The sequence below is a fragment of the Notolabrus celidotus genome, chromosome 14 (genome assembly GCF_009762535.1).
Source record: "Notolabrus celidotus isolate fNotCel1 chromosome 14, fNotCel1.pri, whole genome shotgun sequence".
Taxonomy (NCBI): domain Eukaryota; kingdom Metazoa; phylum Chordata; class Actinopteri; order Labriformes; family Labridae; genus Notolabrus; species Notolabrus celidotus.
In genome coordinates, this window is record NC_048285.1 from 3516481 (window position 1) to 3540254 (window position 23774).

General features: G+C 39.5%; 2 protein-coding genes across 10 annotated transcripts; one reads left to right on the forward strand and one right to left on the reverse strand.

Moving 5' to 3' along the window:
• The first annotated feature begins 355 nt into the window (after window positions 1-355).
• Window positions 356-4574, forward strand: LOC117825425 (testis-expressed protein 12-like). 9 transcript variants are annotated; one of them, XM_034701264.1, is made up of 5 exons: window positions 356-485; window positions 1241-1360; window positions 1503-1632; window positions 3490-3541; window positions 3708-4574. In XM_034701264.1, the coding sequence occupies exons 2-5, from the start codon at window positions 1256-1258 to the stop codon at window positions 3850-3852; spliced, it is 432 nt and encodes a 143-aa protein (XP_034557155.1). In that variant the 5' UTR covers window positions 356-485; window positions 1241-1255; the 3' UTR covers window positions 3853-4574. The 9 variants fall into 9 exon arrangements, with proteins under 9 accessions (XP_034557155.1, XP_034557160.1, XP_034557151.1 ...); XM_034701269.1 differs by having other exon boundaries at window positions 418-648; window positions 1524-1632; XM_034701260.1 differs by lacking the exon at window positions 356-485 and adding an exon at window positions 492-772 and having other exon boundaries at window positions 1483-1632.
• Window positions 4575-4578: 4 nt separating this feature from the next.
• On the reverse strand, window positions 4579-21177 carry LOC117825424 (beta,beta-carotene 9',10'-oxygenase-like). Its single transcript, XM_034701259.1, has 13 exons — window positions 21108-21177; window positions 8911-9117; window positions 8573-8771; window positions 7792-8003; window positions 7436-7551; window positions 7108-7210; window positions 6880-7008; window positions 6530-6690; window positions 6240-6407; window positions 5988-6125; window positions 5668-5850; window positions 5430-5540; window positions 4579-5210 (listed from the first exon to the last, which is right to left on the reverse strand). Exons 2-13 carry the CDS (start codon window positions 8945-8947, stop codon window positions 5094-5096), a joined length of 1674 nt encoding a protein of 557 aa, XP_034557150.1. The 5' UTR covers window positions 8948-9117; window positions 21108-21177; the 3' UTR covers window positions 4579-5093.
• Between the last annotated feature and the right edge of the window lie 2597 nt (window positions 21178-23774).

Consider the following 23774-nt stretch of genomic DNA (forward strand, 5'->3'; position numbering starts at 1 on the left):
CATAAAACACTTATTTTTACAAAACACTTCACTTCCTGTTTCCTAGTCACATGACTACCGGAGCCACGTAGGACAGCAAAAGCTTACAAGAACATAAAAAAACAGGAAATAAATCAGCAAATATAACAATATACTTACCAAAACTAAACAAAATGTTTTTCTCTCTGTATTCTAACAAGATATATTATTCAAATAATATAAGAAAACTTTTAACTGTGAAATGGCGCTTACAGGTACAGTGTTTTTGTTTTTAATTAAATGTTCTTGCTTTTTGTCTTATTTTAGGAAAAATATTTTGGTTTATTTTGGATTTTTTCTGTAATTGTTTTATTTATTTTTTTGCGTCATGAAATGTTCTAACATTTGACCTTTAGGGCCGCCGTACTTCCCCCTTCTCTACGAGTAATCATCCAAAATGGCGCTGCTTGACACTACACCCCTTACCGCGGCGTGTGCCCGGTACGCGCTAACTGTTTGAATTAACGGTAATTATTAATAATTAACTCACGTAACTCAATAAACCGGAAATGAACAGTTGAATTCACGGTTCGATGAACGTATTAAACATTAACTCACACTGCCCGTTTGCTCGTGGGAAACAGTTACAAACCGTTATTTCAAAAATCAACCGTTGATTAATGTCAGCAGGTAGGTTAGCTGCTAGCTTGATTTTAACTAGTTTTACACACTGTTTTAGCTTCGTGTTAGCTAGTTAAATGCACACCACAGAGTAAACTAAACAGTTTGGATTGAATGAATGAGGTGAGTGAAGGTACAATTACATTATGTTAATTTACACGAGTCATGCAGCTTTATAGCTTACACAAAGGGGGGAAAAAAATCGACTTTTAGTCATAGTCTATTACATTTCCTTGCTATCTAAACCTACAAGGGAGATATTTCACAACAGGATGTGTAGCCACATTAACTAAGGGTAGCAACTCATGATATTTGCACAATTAATCGGTTTATCCTGGAGTCTAATGTTGTAAAACATGTAATATTAATTATAATTGAAAAGCCTGCATAGTTTTTCTCAAAATAGTCTTTTTCCCCCTTGCCAACAGGCATAAACTAATTTCTAGAGATATAAAAGCACAAATAAAGATAGTAATACACCTAGCACCTCTTAACCTGTTATAATGGGGAACACCAGATTTGTGTTATCATGAGCCACTGTATGAATTTGTGACAGACACCCTTTGTTGTTAACAAACTACTTGTTCGGTCAAATTTTCAGTGACATTACCAAATAATGGAGGAAACGACACCAATGGCAGGAAAGCTGGTTCCACCAACGCTCAACAAGAGAGCTGTGAACATCTACAACAAAAGCCCCAAACAGGCAACACCACAAGAGGTAAGAGCTGCTGCTGGTGGCCTCTTATTTACTGACTACTCTACTCTTGATAGCACAGAAAACCCACTGTCTCAACTATGGGGCTAGACTCTGACATTTCCTCTGACAGACCAATTAAATAGGTCTATTTTGGTGCAACCAGTTTTGCAACCTTTTGCAACAGACAGAACGGTCATCTGCCAATCCGGAGAAATCGCCCCCGAAGAAGAAAAGGCCGCCATCCAAACCATCCATGGTAGAGCCAGCGGATTTATTTGATGCTACAACTGCAGGTATGAGCATTGTCACACTGCCATCACAACATGTTGTTGTAGTTTCAAAGTTTAATCCTATAATGAAGTTGCTCATCATAAATCTGACTGAAATGTATTGACTGTGTTTTGTAAACATAATGAGTGGATTGTAGTTTTAAACAGATCCAGCTGGTACTTTAAGAATATACACCTGACCTGTTTGTCAAGACACTGCTTTAACATATTACCCCTTTTCGACCAACGTGAACCTGGTTCTAGTTCAGGGTTGATGCTCGCACTGGTTCGAAGCTGGTTCAAGGTAGCCCTTTTCCAACGAGTCAGTTTCAGGGCCGGTTCAGAGCCAGTGCTCAATTGAGAACCATTTCAACTGCGAGAGAACTTCCTCCTGGCCAGGAAAACAGGTTCCAGAGCGGCACCAACTCATTGATGGTCTAGAACCGTTAACCAATTAAGTCCAAAATGTTCTGTTTTTTCAGAGTTAAATTAAATCCTGTCTGAGATAGATCATGATTATTAGGTTTGCTTTGGTCAACTCGGCACCAGTTTGTTTATCCCCCCTGTTATCGAGCCCGTGGAAGAGCCACGTCAGGACGTCAATTCTACATGACCACTTTTCCCAGCAGTGCTAGCGCCGAACTTTCTCTCACATCAGTCGATTTTGGATCTCCTTGCGAGGACAAAACCGCAAGGAGGCAGCCAAGCGACAACCTCCGGTCTCAAACGATGAAGCCCATGCAGAAGTGTTATAAACTGCAATACATCAAGAATCCTCTTGAGGCTGGCTGCAGAAACACCAGAAACCACATGGACATGAATGGGAAAAAGACGATCTTTGCAGCATTAATAAACATGTTTACAGCCTGGTTCAAAAACCGGCTTGGCCCTACAAAGCTAATCTCTCTATCAACACACACTGTACGGGGGTGAACTTTTTTCTAACGTGACGGTTCAGAAGATATTAAGATTACCAGTTTTGCCCAAATAAGGACATGACTGACGTGACTCCTGGTTGGGAACACATAGCTATTGGCTAGGAAGCTCACATTACGTCACACTCTGCCTGGTTGAGTTCCGCATCTCCAATATGGCTGCTGCCATAGATTGGCTTCAAAACAGCTCTCAGGAACAGATGGGTGACATCACGGATACTACATCCATATTTTATACAGTCTATGGAGGCAGCTTGTTCCCTCGACTGACCACTACTTAGCCTTAGCCATTAGCTTCCTCTTTGTTATTTTTTTGCTGCAGGAAGATGGCGGAAACTCATCTGGTTGGTCTTTTTGGTCACGGCCACCCTCCCCCTCGCCCTTGACGTAAGCGGTTCGCGGTTTTAGACCAGCAAAGAGTTGGTACTGCTCTGGAACCTGTTTTCCTGGCCGGGAGCCGGTTCTCTCGCAGTCGAAACACAAAAAAATGGTTCTCAATTGAGCAGTGGCTGCGAACCGGCCCTGGAATTGCCTAGGTGGAAAAGGGGTAATAGAGGCCACAACTCTGGTGTTCTGGCATGTGGTGCTTTATTCTTTTGTAGTGCATTTTGTTAATGCGAGCTGCTGCAATGTGCCTGTATTACTAAATGTATAACACCAAACAGTGCTTACTTTCTTGCAACTCTGCCTCCAACTCAAGAAAACACATTCAGAGTAGGTGCCGCCATGTTTGAGTCCCTTATATCCATTGTTCTTTGACTTCTTTTGCCCCAGGGAAGGAAATATAATTCTATTCACTTCACTGCCTTTGTTGTTTTTCTGTTGAGGAATATATTCTGATGAAACTAAATGAAATGGCGTTTCAGTCTTATTGTCGCTCTGAGGTACTCTTTGCTTTACAGTGAAATGTCTAACATCCCTCTCGTTGTTTTGCTCTCTAAAACAGGCGCAAGCAGAGAGGTCAGCATGCTGTTTTCAAAACTTGCTGAAGTGTTAAGGTAGGTCACTTTCATACAACCTCATTAGACTTTACAAAGCTTTGATCTATAACTGTCTGATCTATCTAGGTCACTCAGTGCCCCTTAGGAGCATCAGACAATAACAGTATGATATAAAACTGTCATAATAGACACCTTTTAATGTCATTATCATGGTCTTTTGCAGTGAGAGAGCCACAGCTGATACCTCCCAGATCAAGCAGCTGGATGGTATTTTGAGAGAGACTCAAAACCTTGAGTCTTACCTGAGAGAGAAGAAAAACCATCTGAGGCAGAAGCTGGCGCTCATCTCTAACAAACTGCAGGGTTAGGTTTAACGCACAGTGACTCAACAGACCTTTTTATTTTCCTGAACACTTATATTTCTTGTCAATATGCTCTGCTTTTGTTTATAAGTAATTTATATGTGGGATTGCTTTAATATAGACATTTATTAATATATTAAACTAATTGTTTTTGAGTTGAATTAGTCACGTAAATATGCCACTATTCATCACAATTTCACTGATTCTGTAGATTCTTTAGTCATGCAATTTTTTTGTCTTAAGTTATGATAAATTATAACTTGTTGTCTGAATATTTGAGCATTTTCAAAGAGGAAGGACACAAACAAGTTTTGTTTGCACATATGTATGTACAGAATTAATGTGCCTTAACTATTGAAGAGTCTTACATGTTGTCATGATTGTTGGTAAATAATAAGTGGAATTTATTTGCATCTATTTTATTTTTCTGTGACCACTTTTACATCCTCTGCCATACATGTTTGTAGTTGTATTGTGAATACGTCTTAAGGCAGTGTGAAGCCCAAACACTGACCAGAGGAGGGCGCTAGTGCGCCACACTCTGTTGCCACAGCTTCATTTGTTGACGTTTGAGAATGTGTAATCCACCTCATGTGAGAGTCTATTTTTGTGCTAAATGTAATGTATTGGTGACTTCAATATGCATTTTATTTAGAATTACAAGCCATTAAATCCCAGTGCTTATTGACTGACTGTTTATGATGAGAAATAAATCACATATGCTCGTATTTCTGTTATTTTTGAACAGTCTTTATTTGTTTGCAGAGCAGAAATAGTTTTTTCATGCACATATTCAAAAATGTAAGTTTGTTGTAGCTCTCTCCACCTTGTGAAGCTTGAGCCATAATATCCATTTATTCATCACTGTCTGGTTCTAACAAAATATGTCTCATAAAAGAGTCAAAGTTTTCCTAACTTGTACTGAAACGGATCATTCTTTGGACGTATATATTTACATAAAACATTTCAAAACAATGGTTCAGAGTAAAGAAAAAAAACATATTTACAGTGTTTCTAACGGCACATCATCAATACAATAACAAAAACACAAATAATGGAGCTTTTCCTTCTTTTTGTTACCAGTTTATGGCGAAGTATACATTCATTCCATTTTAATGACCCTTTAAATTTCTTTGAGACGAACAAAACAACAAAGGGAATATTTACAGTGTTTCACTTCTGATCTGATTTCTATGAGTCCATGTGAAACCAGAGGTACATTCATTGTTGGATTCCTCCTCGCGCTCCTAAGCTGTGTTGTTGAATGTCCCGTGGAAACCGTAGGGGATGTTGACAGGCACCGCCGCCCTGCCCAGCTCCTCAAATGTCTTGGCATCCAAAACCAGGAGGAACGTACTCTTGTCCTGGAATTGATAAAGACACAAATACAGTTTAGGAAACCAGAAGTTAAGAGAATCATCTTAAAACAAACGACTATATTGGTCAAAAAGTCAGCTGAAAGGAAATTTGTAGAGCAAGACCTGCTGGAAAACTCATAAGGTGTAGCTTTATTAATAATAAAAAGTGTATAAAGACCTTTACAATAAGTTTCTTTAGACAAAAAAACCCTGAACCTTGCTCACCTTATTTGGAGTGATGACCACGGACAAAACAACACCATCGTCCTCCTCAGTCGCGTCAGGGGAGGGTACAAAGATTGGTTCAGAGGGATAAAGACCGGGGTGTTCCCACACCTGACGAAAAGAACAGCGATCACCATGAGTTAGAGTTATGTATGTGAGCATTAAATCCACATTTCAATATGATTGATTGATTTGTGATCGCACTGGTTGACAGTACGAATCAACAACAAACACTCACCTTCATGTGTTTCCCTTTGAGGTCCATCTTGATCAGTGTGTCTCCTACAAGATGTCTGAAGCCGCAGCCGTAGAAGTAGCGGTAGGGCTTGGTGTTGTACTCGCTGTAGTTGATCTGAGGGAACTCCAGACCTCCATATTGATGAAGATCCTCCCCGTGGAGGTCCTCGTGGGTACAGAAGACCTGCACAGGAAAATTAAAACAACATGAGTGATGGAGTCAAGGAAGCATTGTTCCATCTGTGTTACAATTAAAGTAATATCCCCTTTAGTAGAACCACCCAGCCTAAATATGTCATGAACATTATATCAGCTGCTAACCTTGTTTTTGGCGGTTCTTATCGCAGTGGCTGTGGTGTCGAACCGCTCGTTCAAGTTCTGGTTGAAGGGTGTAGCGTGGAACACGTTGAGAGGAAGAACGAAGCGCCGTGGAAAGACTCGACACAAGGTGTTATAGACCTGAGGGGACAAAGTGAACACGACTTTAGCAGCTTCAAGAAACCGAGACTTTGACCAAGACCCTTAATGGAGCGTACGACTTCTGTGGTATCGACCTCTGTTTCACCCTCTTACCTCATCAAGGGCTTCTCCAGACTTGCGCAGGTTCTGGACGTTGTAGTTTGTGATCGCCTGTCCGTCGTCTGAAGCACACATATCCAAGATCAGGAAGCCGTCCTCCTCGTACGCGTTGATCTGGTGGAAGGTTGACAGTGCCTTGGCAACGTACTTCATGGTGCTAACCTGGAAAACATGATGTGACAGAGGGATTAAGACCCTGTCTCATAGCGGTCAACAAGTTATAAGACTGACGTGGTCTCTTTAAAGGCCGTATGAAGAGCTGAAGGTCCGTGTTCGAGTCTCACCTGCCCCGTCTGCTTGTGAATCAGGTGGAAGATGGTGTTGAGTTTTGGATCCCAGGAAAAGCCGTCACTGATGCTTTTCGTTCTCAGCTTGCCGGTCACAATCTTCAACAGGTCCATCTTGATCGGCTGTTCAATGAACACCACGTAGTTCTTAGACATCGCTGTAATTGATTGAAGAGGTTATATTAGATTTTATTCATAACTCTGAGGGGATCATTCGTGTAGTTGGTGCTGTGTTTTGACATTTCATTGGTGGTAGAGATTGAATCCAGCTCCTTTAAATGGATCTATACTCTTGGTTCAAGGCTGAGAGCAGTGTGAACTCTCATCTGTGTAAAACCTGAGCTCACCAAAGCTGTGGTAGTAGGACGGTTTGGTCTTGTCCACTGAGGGAATAGCGCACAGCACGGTGGCTCCTTCCAGGGTATCATCAGCTGTTTGCTTGGTTGGTGGCACACAGATGATGTTGTAGTATGCTCCTACAAGAACAGAGAGTTAATGAGTTAAAGATCAGCAGATACATGGTGGTTTTGCACCTCTATGATTCTAAACAATGTGATTGGATGTGTCTAAAGTACCTTTAGGTGTGTAGGAGTTCCCCATGTTGTACGTTGTGCCATCAGGCTCGGTGTGAGGGTGTGCTGTTGCTCCATTCACAGCAATGAATTTGCTCCAGTCCACCTTGTAAACCAGTACAGAGACTTGTAAACACCTTTTCTTATATTTTATGATTTTATAGAGCTGCTGAGTGCTAATAAGCTCCGACAGTAGCCTGGAAATCTGCTATAAATCTGCCGTAATACTGCTCTCTTTTATGACTTCTGCTATCAACATAACAAACTGCACTGCTGTGCATATCTCTCTGCTGAATTACAACCACTTGTCTTAAATTTAACAGTGCATTACCTTTTTAGTTGTCTCCAGTGTCTCAGGGTCCACCCGGTGCATGACATTAGTTTCCGTGCTGACAAAATAGTCGCCCTTGTAGGTCACAAAGCTCACATTGGCGTTATCTGTGGCTTCTAAAGGGGAAACAACAAGCAAATGGTGTCAACGCAGATCAAGACAACCTCAGCAGTCACTACTATTCTGTATATCATATACTTTAATGTGCAGAGTGGTTCACACTTAAATTAGAACCTAGTAGTTCAGACTCTTTTTCAAATCACTATATAAACTGTTAATTTGATTTTACAAATCTTGACGGGTCAACTGCAAGAACAAGTCAATGTCCTTTCCATGCAGCTTGATAAAACACTCACTCGGTAACTCAAATCTTGACAGGAAGCGCTGGAAGAAGTTCTTGCAGGGGTCGGGCATCATGATGGTACCGAATTCTGACACTGCAATGCGGTTGTGCTCCTTGTTGGCTTGGTAACTGTCACTGGACAGGAAGCGGCTTTTGTAGGTCACCTGACCATTGGATATTTTAAACTGGTGCAGGAGGGCCATACCATCAAACCAGTGGTTGAACCTGAAGAGTGGAGAGGAAATACAAGGCTGGACTCAGACGTAGATAAAAAAGAGCAGTAGAATGTTTCACTGATATGGGGCAGAACCATACGGCCACCATCTTGCCTGGGTCCAGATTAAATTTAGGCTTCTGATGTCTTTTTATCCTTGTATTTTTCTTTCAGTACCAAAACTTATAATATTAAGATTATCCCAAAAAACAGAGGGTTTGGTATTACATGAAGCTGGCACACCGTCTATTATATTAAAGGGGATCTCATAATTGTACATTAATATAGCACACAAGATTATTTTCTTGATTGTGTTAATCTCAAAACCAAATACATTTTGATTTCTTTAAAAGAAGCCATTTTTATTGCCAATATGGTTTATCCAAAATAACAAATAGCGTTATTATATAGCTAAAGCTTTTTAAACTACAGCTTCACAATCAGAAAGAGACTCAAATTTAACAGAATCCACTCATTAAATAATAATTTGAAGAGATCCAGGACCTGGATTACTACATCTATAGAGTCTGCTTTGTGATGTAGTGGCTGCAGTGGATGTATAAAAAGGTAAAGTACTCACCTCTGGTTCCCAATCTCAAATTTTCCCGGTCCATTTCTCAGCAAGCTCCCGTTGACCCATTCTGGGATTTTCCCAGTGATTTTGGTGTTGATGGGCTCTGGGGTTTCCTCCACAGAGGTCACAATCTTCTCAATACAAGGCAGACCATGCACGTCGGTGAAGTGGTTGATGTTCTTCCTAGACTTGGATTTTTTGAGTGCTATGGAAAAAAATTGAAAAACTCTACGTGAGTGCAACTCGAAGCAAAATTCCTACGTATAACTTAAGATGCTGTTGTGTTATTTAAAAATAAGCAGTAGGAAGCTTAAGTTTGCAAAGCTTGTAAGATGAAGTTTTACCTGAAGCACTGTTCTGCTGGGTCGGGATGCTGGTCATGGCTGTAGAGTCGTCTCTTGAGTTTGTTACCGTTTCAAAGTCCTTGAACACTCCTCTTGCAGTAGTGTGGTTTCTCTAAGTCTGCCACTCAGTTTTATACTCTTCTCCTGGCTGTGACGCCCCCCTTAGCGTGCCCCCGTCACACACTGATTTCGTGCTTGTGTAATCATCTAAAAGAATGGAAGTGTTTCATGATCACAAGATAATACAAGTGGTAACTTATTCACAGAGGTAATCACTTGATCGTACTGACAAGTGGCAAAAATGCACTGTGACCGCATTCATCTTTCTTTATACATCAGTGTTTATTGCATGGTGATTTATACTTCAGTTGGCATGATTAATTAATAAGCATATACGCATGAAATCTGGGAAGATAAGAAGATGGTCTGGAAATATTTATAGAAACACACAATCAGCTTTTTTTAATGCAAACTTCTGTTTTTGTGACAATAATAGCGATTGTACCCTGGCCGAAAATGCCTTTGATTTGTTTTATAGCCAACTTGAATTTTCTTTACTTTTTTATTAATTTTGTTTAAACCTCATCTGCCTTAATTAGATAGGACTGCTAAAGAAAGATATGTGGAGTCACGAGTGGGGGATGACTTGCAGCAAAGGGTTGAAGGAACAGTGACTAAGGCCTTTTTTAGGGGTTGCATGCTTTAACCACCGAGCTAAATCTGTGCCAAAAAAATTGGATGTTCCTGTGGAATTTTTTATGTGAAGCAGAAGAAAAATAAGAGTCTGGTATCTCACTAGTGTATACGACCCATAAAGCTGATAACTAACACATTTTATGCTTCCCGTCGGGGCATTGGAAGGTGAGCCACTTATCAGTTTCAGGTCAGTTGAACTGCAGTATCTAAATTGCTGATTTACTGTAGGTACTAATTAGTCAACCATGGAGTGGGGGCCTCATTGTGGAGTCACTTGATATATCTCTTGAACTTATTATTTCTATTTCTATTTCTAGTCTCTATTTTATTTTATGTTGTTCTTATTTTTAATTTGTATTCTTATTATTTTTATTATTATCATTATTATTATCTTCCCCTAATACGTCTTGCCATTGTCTCATTTCTGCTTCTTTCTTGTTTTCAATCGCTGTAAAGCACTTTGGGTTGCATTTGATTTGTATGAAATGTGCTATATAAATAAAGCTTTATTGATTGATTGATATTATTTGATTTGTTTATTAATATTTGTACGGTACATTTTCTTTAAATGTAGACTTCAAGACGTATCATTTTCCAGGTTGTGATGTGCTTCTTCTTTACATGCTTTTAAAACACAGTATATGAGCTTTATCAGCTCTCACTATGTCTTATCTACATTAACAGGACTGAACATTGTTCAACGTCATGTGTAGTATGAGGTGAAACAGAGAGCATAGCTAAGCAGGGCTCTGTCCTCTGGAGCATAGGAGCTGATGCAGTCAGGCCTAAATGATCTGTTATGTTTATTGTCATGATCGATATCTCATCGAGAGGGTATATAAATATTACAAGCTTATATAAACTGAAAACGAAAGGTATGGCATGGTCGTCCTCTCGCGTTATCCTATCATTTGAAATACCATAACTTTTATTTTCAGTATTTTATTTTGAAAGGGGTGTTTTGGTCCACTGAAGGAGCATTTATCAATAAAATAGGTAATCAAACATAGACTTAAAGCTTGGAAATAAATGCTTCTAAATGTCATGCCACGTATAACCAGAAAAAAAACACAAGTTACAACAACGTGAAAACATTTTAATTGGTTAAAAAAGACACAAACACCTTCGGAAAATCAGACTCAGATATGTAAACAAAAGTAGGACTCCCTGACCCTTGTGTCAGGGAGGAGAGGAGCAGAGACAGCTTTTCACTCAAATTGCCCACTAACAGGCGTCTGATCTGATCAGATGCTTTGAGATCTTGGCGGCTCACCACCTTGTCTAAATGATTTCCTGGTGTAACCTTGCTTATTCAAACTGCACTCAGACACTTTCAAGCTGTCAGTAGTATAAAGTAGGAAGTTGTTTTTGTCTGACAATGGCTCACCAGATTTTAAGTCATTACTTCCAGTAGAGCGTGCTGTTCCTTTGGATTCACTGGTTATTATTTCTCTCACCGCTGCCGGAGCAGGACGCATCAATCTCAACAGAGCACGTGAGCGGGACAGGAAGTCAAGCACCAAAACAAAATGAAAACATCCGATTAATTTTCAGAATAAAACACTCTGTGTCATCACCAGATCGTATTTCACTTAACTACAACAACAAACCATCATGATGAGCCAGAAGTCGTTTATACCTTGACCATAGGCTATACCGTTAGTCCTGGAACATGCACCATTGCTCCAAGAGGCAATAGTATGGTCAGAAAATTGCCCATGTGATCTGAGATAGGCCAAACATTAAGAGCAATCTTCTCATTGGACAACCTGCAGCCAAATTTCCCTGAAAAGAATGATCTTAGCTTAAATGCTTCAAAGATTTTTTTCCCAATCACTAAAGTTGTCACAGGTAGAATCAAACTTTAGTAGAAATGGTCAAAAACACAAGTAAAAGTAAAGCTCAGAAAAATACAGATTGAAGTCACAAGTCTTTTTACTGATCTTATGCAGGTATTACGCAACTTGGAAGTTCCCAGAAAAACAACTTGAGCCCTGCGGCAGTGACAACATTGATTATAAATTGAGTACAAAAAAAGAGGCATAACTAAGTCATTTATATAACTGTATGGGTGAACAGTGTAGTCTGTCAATGCTGGAAATTCAAAGTTTTTTTTGATTAACTGATTTATTTCATGAGAAATATATTGAGCTGTGAATGTGAAAAAGAGGTATCATCATCTCTCCCTTCAAGCTATGGAAGAAGTTCTGTGCTGTGAAAAATCATTCACAGATTTATGTAAATCTTCATCCCTACACAGAGTGACTCCAGCCAGTCTGTCCTATAGGAAGACTTTACAGGACGGGTGAAAGAAATTGGGTCACCAAATAGTCCATGGCATGACAGCAAGTTTATAATGTCACAACTGTTCACTAATGCTCTGTTCAGTTCTTGTGTGCTGGAACACTTCAGAGGTTATGATCCTTAAATTTCCATCATGATGCGAACAAAGAGCAGCTTGTATCTGTTGCAGAATGACCACTGATAAATTTAAGTCTGCTAAATGGTAGCCAAAAATCAAAGCAACAACAACAACAAAAACAACCTGTTTTCCTACAACCAAAATAAACTGAAAGTATTTTTAGCCATTAAAGAAACAGTGTGTGTTTACTTCAACACATATTCGATAACAAGGTGAACAAAGAGTTAAGCATAAAACACACCTAGCTCTCAAATACCAAAAGTGAGATTTTCTTGTACCTATTCTTCTTCATGGACACTTATTCTGACACCTACACTTAAGTATTTGCAGATTCTGCCTTTAAACGCTGGATCATGTTTCAAATGTAGTGCAAAGACAAGAAAGAGAGCTAAAAAAGAATATTCCCTGACATGATGAGTTATTTTGAAAAACATGAAATGTATGTGACATCAACCTAGTTTTATATTTAGGTTGAAATTATGAACTGAAGCATTGTTTCTGGACTGAATTGACATTACACACTGCTTCTTCACGGGCAGGGGGTTCATCTTCTTAAGTAGGTTATTGTTTTTGGCTCTGACAAGTCAAGTCAAGAACATTGAGTCCCAGAAATAAAAGTGCCCTAGCAGGGGTGGAGCTGGGGGCAAAATGCTTCCCAAATATCCAAACTGAGAGAACACATGTTTAAAGCTTTAGTCTATCACTGTCTTCGGGTGACAGTGCTACAGACCTCTGCCCAGTGCAAAGGCTTTTCCCATTCCTCACAAGGCTCATGTTGATTAGAAACCATTCCAGGAGACCACTTCATGAAGCAGACTGAGAGAATACCAAGAGTGTGCAAAGCTGTCATGAAGGGAAAAGGGGGCTACTTTACAGAATCTAAAATATAAAACATATTCTGCTTTGTTTAACACTTTTTTGTTCATTCAATAATTCCATATATGTTCTTTCATAGTTTTGATGTCTTCAGTATTAATCTACACTGTTTACAATAATTAGAATAAATACAAACCCTTGAATGAGAAGGTGTTTACAAACTTTGACTGGTAGTGTGTATATTCTCCACATGATGGGATACATGATTGATATAGTAATAATAATAATAATTAATTTGTATTTAATTTACTACTAATAATAACAACAATAACAAGATTATTATCATTTTTATTATTATTAATGATAATAAACTTGTTTTTTATTGTTATTATTATTATTGTTACTTGTATTATTATTATTATTTAATACAACAACAATAATAATAAACAATCATTATTATTATTATTATTATTATTATTATTATTATTATAGCGCCTCTCACAGACAAGACATACAGAAAGTTTTAGAAAAATACAAAATAAAAGTAATAATAATAACTGAGTATCTTTATGGTTCCTATAGTTTAGTCACAACATTTTTTCCCTTTTGCACACACCAGCTGACTTCACATGTAATCTTAAGGTGTTTTTCCACTGCAAGTGAACTGTCTATGGGGATACAATTCCCTCTAACTTAGTTTGCATAGCAAACAGCTGATTGGCTATTAAACACATGCTGAGACACCTTGTGACGCAAGCCAGGGATATACAATGAAAGGGCATACAAGACTAAATAATCCCGACTGCTCTTATCAAGATAGCCTATCAAGCTGTTACATCACAGCTGGAACATCTGTGTTAAACAAGGAGAGTCAGACTGATAATAACTGTGCTGTAGTTTTTAAAATGGACATACATGCTTTCTTTTAGCAAACATCACAGCTTGGTAATATTCATCTTGTTTCACACTCTTTTGTTTTTACACTACAAAGCTGCTGCTAGTCGGCTGCTGTTTTCCAATCCACCTCTTGACCAGCACTCAGTTTTAACAGCGTTCCCCTTTGTTGTGCTGCAACATCCATCTGACAGAAAGAACCCACTTTGAGCTGCTGTTTTTCATAAATTAAATGCCTTCTGGCGAGCTGGTTGGATTAAAGAGATTTCTTCATTCATGCCCATGAGTTATCAGCAGGGCAGGGCAGATGTGGTTTTATTGGTCACGTGCAGTGAACAAGCACCGTCATAGTCTGATTACAAAAGGTCTACAGGGTATCAGAATAAATATGCTTCGTATAAAAACTGAATCAGAACAAACAGCCCCCAGCTTATTTCATTTTCATGCCTTTATTACTGATCAAAGAAACTTAGTGAAATACAAACATTTAATCCATTGAATGCTTCTGAACTGCATTCTTTCACTATATGCTGACTGTGTTCAGATGTTCAGGTAGTTGCAAATTGCTGCCAGATTGAGAACAACACAACAGCACCCACTGTGTTTAAAATACCACAGATATCAATCTTCAAAGAGCAGATCAAACCCGTACCAAAGCGATACTGTTAAATGGATTTGTGCTATGAGTTCGCCTTTGAGGTTGAAAAATGAATGTTTGGAGCCACAGAAATAAAAGGGAGCTTCTTTGTATCAGATGAAGAGTGAGTGTGCTGTGCTAGCTCTGCCAAAGTACTGTGGTTAACCCAACACTGCATGGGCGATGAAAAGGGCATCACTAACTTGACCTCACTTTGGATTTTGTGTACGAGAGTTGACTATATTCCCAGAGTTAGTTTATTATTGGGATTGATTGGAAAATGCAGGCCTCTAAAAAGTGGACCCCATGCCAACGGCTAAATTAAACCAGATCCATGTCCGGTCCAACTCTGATCCGTCACGGCACTGGATCTGATAGGTTTCTATTCTAGTCAATGTGTTAACTTCCACTGGATCCAATCTGTTGCGTTCTGGCTGATGATCTGGCAGGTCGGAACGCAACAGATCAGACACGCAAGACTTCTATTTTTGCTGGATGCCGGAGCACGATGCATCAATCTCAACAGAGCAGGTGGAGCAGTACAGGAAGTCAGGCACCAAAACAAAATGAAAACATCCGGTTAATTTTCAGAATAAAACACTGTGTTTTCGTTCGATCGGTTTTAACTTAACTATGACAAATAAATGTCATTTTGAGTGGAGCCAGGCCTGGAGTCCACTGGTCAGAGGTTTTCAGAGGGCCACAAAGACAACATGGATGAGGAGAGGAGGAGGAGGAGAATCCTTGATTCAATGATAGCTGCAGGAAAACCTCGGTCACGTGACTCCAGCTGTCCAGAGGTCCTGCTCCGTGCTGCGTTCTGAAAACTCAACTGGTGGGTGTTGACGGACGAGAGAGCACGGAGTCGGATCGCAGCGGATCAGAGACGGACCGGACACAGATCTCATGGAAGTCCTGTGCAAGCTGTATGACAGCCACCCACCACTAGCCGGGGCTGCAGATTTGGACACTGGGGACTACCACAGTGTTATAATGCTCTATTACCTGGATGTAAACAAACACGGATTGCAATTAACATCTCACATCTCACAGCTCAGTTTGTCAGTATTTGATCTAAAATGGAGATACAGTTCTATGAAGGCTGTGTCTGGTTAGTCTCAGCACAGCTGACAACAAGTAACAAGCAAAGGAACATAAACCTGTGAAGTACAAAGGCTCCTGGTGCTAGCTCTGTTAGTGTTACCCGAACTCAGCAAACCAACCCGACATTGTTTACCTGCATGGTACCGGCTGCTGTGTTTAGTTGTGTTCAATAAATTGTGCTATTTCTTTTTTAGAGACATCATTAGTAAATCTGTTTCATCTACTGTCTTTTTTTTTCATCATAAAAATTAGCATATAAATAATTTCAAGTTATTTGTACTTTCTTTACGATTATCAAGAATCACCACAGTTAAGATTTTGTCCTACTTTTTACAGCAGCACACTTAAACATTTATGACCACATCTCCAATGTCCTCAGAACACACTTTTTCACTGATAAATGTGTAATCTCATAAGGCACCAAATGATAACAGGAAAAAAGAAAACCTAATTTGTAAACCTCTGAGATAAGCTGCACTATTTCAAGCAGATACACATTGTGTGCTTGATGTTGCGCACTGTTCACTTGATACAGTATGTTCTCGCCTGGTTACCCAGCTCTCAGGTCCCCGTACTGTAAATTACATGCTGACCTTTCAGCGACTCTCCCTATGAGTTTTATATGTCTGAGTTTATACGACTGAAGTCAGACAGAGTTTAACCACTGTTTGACAGCCTGCAGAGATAATAATGCTTCATGATAAGGAAATAACTACTCTGCACTTAGCAGGTAATGCAATATTTCAGATTGGTGCAAGGTCATTGTTTTTCTTTCATCAACACGAAGCTTCAGATCTTTTTTATTTATATATATTATTGTTTATTTGTTTTTAGTATCGGGTCATAACTCTGGTATTACAACTGTGTCTTCAACATTCAACTATGTGTGCCAGCACTAGTGTTAAAGATTTATTGGTGGTTCATAAACCATACATGACATAACTTTTAAATTGAAGGCATAACATCTTATGGAAATGTTATAAATTCAAAATAATTCCATATATATCTATATATATAGATATATATAGATATATACAATTCTAAAATTTACAATTTGAACATTTTTGTTTGATGGAGGTTTAATTTATTATTTTTCAAGAATTTGGCAATGTACAGGGAACCATCTTGAAACACTGAGTCCAACCGCATCTGAGGGAAAAATAATTTGAAAGAACCGAAGACGTATGAGACGTAAAATGTCTTCAAGAACTTTAAACAAATCCATTCAGGCTAGCTTCAAATATTACATTTTTTAAGATAAAATTCAGATCATTTGTTTATCCTTCTAGACTACACAGAAATATTGTTGACATATTTTATAAATAGAATTTGCTCCATTAATTGAATTATGCTTAAAAATAAATAATCATAAATACATAAATACAATAAAAAAAATTATAATAAATAATAATACAAATTACATTTTTTTTAAATAAATAAAATATGTATATATATACTGTATACTAATTTCCAGTATATGCAATAGTTTAAATAATAATTTATAAAGATAGAATTCAGAATTTGTCTTCACTTTTTCAACCAACACATAAAACAGTGCCATTTCTGGCTGTTGGAGACGTACAGTGGGGCAAAAAAGTATTAAGTCAGCCACTGATTTTGCAAGTTCTCCCACTTAGAAAGATGAGAGAGGTCTGTAATTTTCATCAGAGGTACACTTCAACTATGAGAGACAAAATGAGAAACAAATAATCCAGGAAATCACATTGTAGGATTTTTAAAGAATTTATTTGTAAAATATGGTGGAAAATAAGTATTTGGTCAATAACAAAAGTTCAACTCAATACTTTGTAATATAACCTTTGTTGGCAATGACAGAGGTCAAATGTTTCCTGTAAGTCTTCACCAGGTTTGCACACACTGTAGCTGGTATTTTGGCCCATTCCTCCATGCAGATCTCCTCTAGAGCAGTGATGTTTTGGGGCTGTCGCTGGGCAACACGGACTTTCAACTCCCTCCACAAATGTACTATGGGGTTGAGGTCTGGAGACTGGCTAGGCCACTCCAGGACCTTGAAATGCTTTTTACGGAGCCACTCCTTCGTTGCCCGAGCGGTGTGTTTGGGATCATTGTCATGCTGGAAGACCCAGCCACGTTCCATTTTCAATGCTCTCACTGATAGAAGGAGGTTTTGGCTTAAAAACTCACGATACATGACCCCGTTCATTCTTCCCTTAACACGGATCAGTTGTCCTGTCCCCTTTGCAGAAAAACAGCCCCAAAGCATGAGGTTTCCACCCCCATGCTTCACAGTAGGTATGGTGTTCTTGGGATGCAACTCAACATTCTTCTTCCTCCAAACACGACGAGTTGAGTTTTTACCAAAAAGTTCTATTTTGGTTTCATCTGACCACATGATATTCTCCCAATCCTCTTCTGGATCACCCATATGCTCTCTGGCAAACTTCAGACGGGCCTGGACATGTACTGGCTTAAGCAGCGGGACACGCCTGGCGCTGCAGGATTTGAGTCCCTCTCGGCGTTTTGAGTCTGAGTGTTTGAGGCTGTGGACAGGTGTCTTTTTATACAGATAACAAGTTCAAACAGGTACCATTAATACAGGTAACGAGTGGAGGACAGAAGAGCTTCTTAAAGAAGAAGTTACAGGTCTGTGAGAGACAGAAATCTTGCTTGTTTGTGGGTGACCAAATACTTATTTTCCACCATCATTTACAAATAAATTCTTTAAAAATCCTACAATGTGATTTCCTGGATTTTTTGTTCTCATTTTGTCTCTCATAGTTGAAGTGTACGTCCGATGAAAATTACAGATCTCCCTCATCTTTCTAAGTAGGAGAACTTGCAAAACCAGTGGCTGACTAAATACTTTTTTGCCCCACTGTAAGTGTTGATAGCTTGAAGTTGCTGTTTTCCACACTGTTCAGAGGTTAGTATTTCTATGTGGCATTGGCTCAAAACTCTATCAGGATAGTTGTTGAAGGACCTTCTGATGATGCCGTGCAAAACGCTTGAGATCCACTGAGTCAAACTTGTGTGAAAGAAATACATTTAATTAGTCGTACACTTATAAATAATCCAATCATTGTAGACTTTTTAAATCCCTGTCAGTTTAAAGCTTCTGAATAACCCAGCTCAAGTTGGCACATGTATTAAAGTTCTACTAGATAGGACGGATGTTTTACAAAAGCTAAAAATGGATGTTGTTCTATCAGTGAAGGAACTTCTGCACAGGGCTGTACTTGTCAGCAAAGTGTGGTTGTTTGGTGTTCGCCTGGGAGGAAATATTTAGTGGTTGGAAAAAAGAATAATAATAGAAGAGGAAAGGAGATTTTCACTAAACCCTTTGGCACATGAAGTGTCTCCAGAATAAAAAACAAGTTGGTTATTCTGAAAACACACACTGGTTTACTTCTCTAACATCTTTATCATGCCTCTTATCTAGTTTTCTCCCTCTGGTGGCAGACAGCAAGATCGTCTCAGCCAGATAGTAAACTTAGTGAAAGAAGAAAAATTGACTTCAGATTAAAACCATATAAATGTTACTTTGCGATGTGATGAGGTAGAATATTTTATTGTTGCTGTGAACTACAAGCCACAGGTGTCTGTTAGATGCAAAACAAGAGTTACCAAACTTGAAGATTCAGCTCAGAAGCTCACTATGCTGTTCTAACTCAATGCTGCCTCCTGATGTTTGCATGTAAAGTATGACTCACTCCTCATAGATGACCCCTTTACCTCGCAGTGACTCCCCTACTGTTTTTATCTCTTTGGGAGCAGGTCAGGCGGAGCTTTACTGCTTTAAAAATAACATTCACTTTATAAGGTTTCAGGATAAGGGAGTTGTGACTGAGCAGATAAAGCTACTTTTCACTTCGGTGCCAGGTCATCATCTTTTACAACAACACCAAAGGTTCAGTTCCTTTTTTCCTGATATTTTGCACATACTGTACTAGGTCACAACTTCACTGCGACTTCATATTTGCCTCCTTTTTACAAATGTTACAGCTTCTGTTCTGGCACACGCATATCATGCAACACATGACACATCATCAACCTTCAGAGCAATACAGAGCACCTTCTTCCTAACGTATTCATGTTATGAGTTTGACAGATTTGCTAATACTCTAATTCTTCATGTAGGACTCTTCTTCTCCAAGAGGGACTCAGATATTTGTTTCTTCTCTGTTAAGAATAATCAAGCCCTCAGCTCACTGGTGATATTTCCTTTTACGTCTGCTTTGCATTTTCAAGATGATTCTCACAGGTTAAAGGTGACATATCACGCTTTTTTCATCAATATATATTGGTCTAAGAGGTCCCCAAAACATGTCTTTAAAGTTTATGCTCAAAAAAACATTTTGAAATCAGATTTTGGTCTGCCTGAAAAACCCTCTTCTTCAGTCCTCCTCAGAACACTCTGTTTTCTCTCTGACCACGCCCCCTCAGGAAGTGGATGTGCCTCGGCTCTCCAGCACGTTGATCTAATGTTTACATGTTGGCTGAATATACACGGCGGCTCAGAGATCACGTTACTTCAACCCTCTGAATCTGATCCAGAATCTGATCCTGACGGAGAGGCGCCTGTAGCAGGACCTTTCTGAACCATTGGTCACAGATTTAGTGTTTCTTGTTGTTTTATTTATCAGTATGTTGACGTGTGTCTTGGTACACGGCTACGAACATGTAGCTATGTGGCTATGCTAACTAGCGCTAGCACTTATCCATGATAAATAAAAATCATCCACTAGATCTTCAAATCTGCAGACGTGGGGAGTAAAACCGACCTCTCCCAGAAAGGCAGCAGGACCTTTCTGAATGATTGGTCACAGATTTAGTGTTTCTTGTTGTTTTATTTGTCAGTATGTAGACGTGTGTCTTGGTACACAGCTACAGCTACAGCTACAGCTATGAACATGTAGCTATGTGGCTATGCTAACTAGCGCTAGCACTTATCCATGATAAATAAAAATCATCCACTAGATCTTCAAATCTGCAGACGTGGGGAGTAAAACTGACCTCTGCCAGAAAGGCAGTGGGACCTTTCTGAAGGATTGGTCACAGATTTAGTGTTTCTTGTTGTTTTATTTGTCAGTATGTCGACGTGTGTCTTGGTACACAGCTACAGCTACGACTTGTAGCTATGTAGCTATGCTAACTAGCGCTAGCACTTATCCATGATAAATCAAAATCATACACTAGATCTTCAAATCTGCAGACGTGGGGAGTAAAACCGACCTTTGTGTTTATTAAGACAGCCTACAACTAGCATGCCTCCCTCCTAAGCTCCTTGTTAGCACACATGTGTGCAGGTAATGAAAAACGGAGGAGGGGATTCTGTATTATTTTATACAGTCTATGGGCTGAACAAGCTCCGAGCTCTGACTCCGTGACAGACCGGATATTGTTGTTACGTAACAAAAACACTGAAGTCTGAAACGGCTCGTTTCACACACATTTACAGAGAGGTGGAGAAATCAGAACAGGGGCAGAATGGATTTTTTTCATTCTCAGGGGGTTTGTAGACATGCCAGGGAAACATATTTCAGGTAGAGAACCATTAAAAAGTCCATTTTGCATGATATGTCACCTTTAAGGCCAAAGCTAAACCAAGTGGTCTTGCGGCCATTCCCAAGATGGTGCTTGACTTACCATGTCTTCATCAAAGACTGCAAAAGTTGCAAAAGAAAACAAACCAGGTCAAGACTGATGTAATCATCCTGTGCAGAACTGAGACTCCACCCTGCGTTTTGTGGTAGATCACCTCAGGTCTAAACATGTATAATGTAGAACCAAAACCAAACGAGGATAACGAGGTTAGAAACTGAGAGGCTAAAGATTCTCCACATAGGTTGAATTTGTGATTGCTTAAAAGAAAACTATGACAAGTTGTAAACAGCTTGAAATACCGTTATATGGGAGCTTGGAATATAATTTACAGTTTGTCATACATGCCTTTCACCCTTCGCTGTAATCAATCTGTAGGGGTTTTTATCCCCCTACAAACCTGAACGCAGTCTGAGATCCTCTGGCAGTGCTCTACTAGCTGTTCCAAGGACCTGACTGAAAACTAAAGGGGACAGGTGTTTTTCAGTCAGAGCTCCTGATCGGTTTTATAAGTTTGTATGTTTTTAAGTTTTTATTTCACTCTGTTTTTATCGCTTCATTTTGCTTTGCACCTCTATTTGTTACCTGTATTGAAAAGTGCTATATAAATAAAGTATTATTAATATTATTATTATTTTATTTGTATTTGTATTTTTTTTTTTTTTATAAGATAAGAACCCTTTACTGATCTCCAGAATGTAAATTATGGATTTGTTGCAGCCGCCTAGACATGATGAATCATCTGAGGCTCTAGTGGAAAAGAGAAGCTCAGTGCAGCTCAAAATAGCCTCATTAAAAAACAAATATTCACTTCCTGGACTGTGAACTTTAAACTTCCAGACTGAGAGGTTTGAATGTGAACTTTTTATCTGTGTGAACTTATCTTTAAGTGAGCCCATTTTTAAGAGTGAACTTGAACAACACAGTCTGAATCTGATGAGCATTATTCCTGTAGCTCAGTTCGGCCCTCTGCTGGCAGACAGCTGCAAGTCCAGCCTGCAGATGACTTCAGAGTAAAAGTGTACAGTCATGGCCAAAAGTTTTGAGAGTGACACAAATATTACATTTTCACAAAGTCTGCTGCTTCAGGGTTTTTAGGTGTTTTTGTCAGATGTTTCTATGGTATAATGAAATACAATTAGAAGCATTTCATAAGTATCAAAAGCTTTTATTGAGAATTACACAGAATTCATGCAATAAGTCAATATTTGCAGTGTTGACCCTTCTTTTTCAAGACCTCTGCAATTCTCCCTGGCATGCTGTCAATCAACTTCTGGACCAAATCCTGACTGATGGCAGTCCATTCTTGCATAATCAATGCTTGGAGTTTGTCAGAATTTGTGGGTTTTTGATTGTTCACCCGCCTCTTGAGGATTGAGCACAAGTTCTCAATGGGATTAAGATCTGGGGAGTTTCCTGGCCAAGGGCCCCAAATCTTAATGTTTTGTTCCCCGAGCCATTTTGTTATGACTTTTGCTTTATGGCAAGGTGCTCCATCATGCTGGAAAAGGCATTCTTCATCACCAAACTGCCCTTGGATGGTTGGGAGAAGTTGCTCTCGGAGGACGTTCTGGTACCATTCTTTATTCATGGCTGTGTTTTTAGGCAAGATTGTGAGAGAGCCCACTCCCTTGACCGAAAAGCAACCCCACACATGAATGGTCTCAGGATGCTCCACTGTTGGCAAGAGACAGGACTGATGGTAGCGCTCACCTCGTCTTCTCCGAAAAAGCCTTCCTCCAGATGCCCCAAACAATGGGAAAGGGGATTCATCAGAGAAAATGACTTTACCCCAGTCCTCAGCAGTCCAGTCCCTGTACCTTCTGCAGAATATCAGTCTGTCCCTGATGTTTTTACTGGAGAGAAGTGGCTTCTTTGCTGCCCTCCTTGACACCAGGCCTTCCTCCAAAAGTCTTCGCCTCACTGTGCGTGCAGATGCACTCACACCTGCCTGCTGCCATTCCTGAGCAAGCTCTGCACTGGTGGTGGCCCGATCCCGCAGCTGTAACACCTTCAGGAGACGGTCCTGGCGCTTGCTGGACTTTCTTGGGCGCCCTGGAGCCTGTTTGGCAACAATTGAACCTCTCTCCTTGAAGTTCTTGATAATTGGATAGACGGTTGACTGAGGTGCAATCTTACTCGCTGCTATAAACTTCCCTGTTTCCCTGTTCCCTTTTTGTGCAATGCAATGATGGCTGCACGTGTTTCCTTGCAGGTAACCATGGCTAACAGATGAGGAACAATGGTGTCATGCACCATATCCCTTTTAAAGTGTCCAGTCACTCAATCATGACAGATTGATCGCCAGCCTTGTCCTCATCAACACCCACACCTGTGTTAATGTGTGTGAGACCTGTGTGTCATTGAAATGATGTTAGCTGGTCCTTTTGTGGCAGGGCTGAAATGCAGTGGAAATGTGTTTTTGGTGATAAAGTTCATTTTCAAGGCAAAGAGGGACTTTGCAATTAATTGCAGTTGAGCTGATCACTCCTCATAACATTCTGGAGTATATGCAAATTGCCATTATAAAAACTGAAACAGCAGACTTTGTGAAAATTAATAGTTGTTTCATTCTCAAAACTTTTGGCCATGACTGTAGAGTAGATTAAACTACTATCGAATCACTTCAAGGTTAAATCATCTTGTAAAAGTCTTTCCCACGTCAAATAGTAAAACTTTAAGTTTTTGTTGGATGTAGAACTAGATTTCACA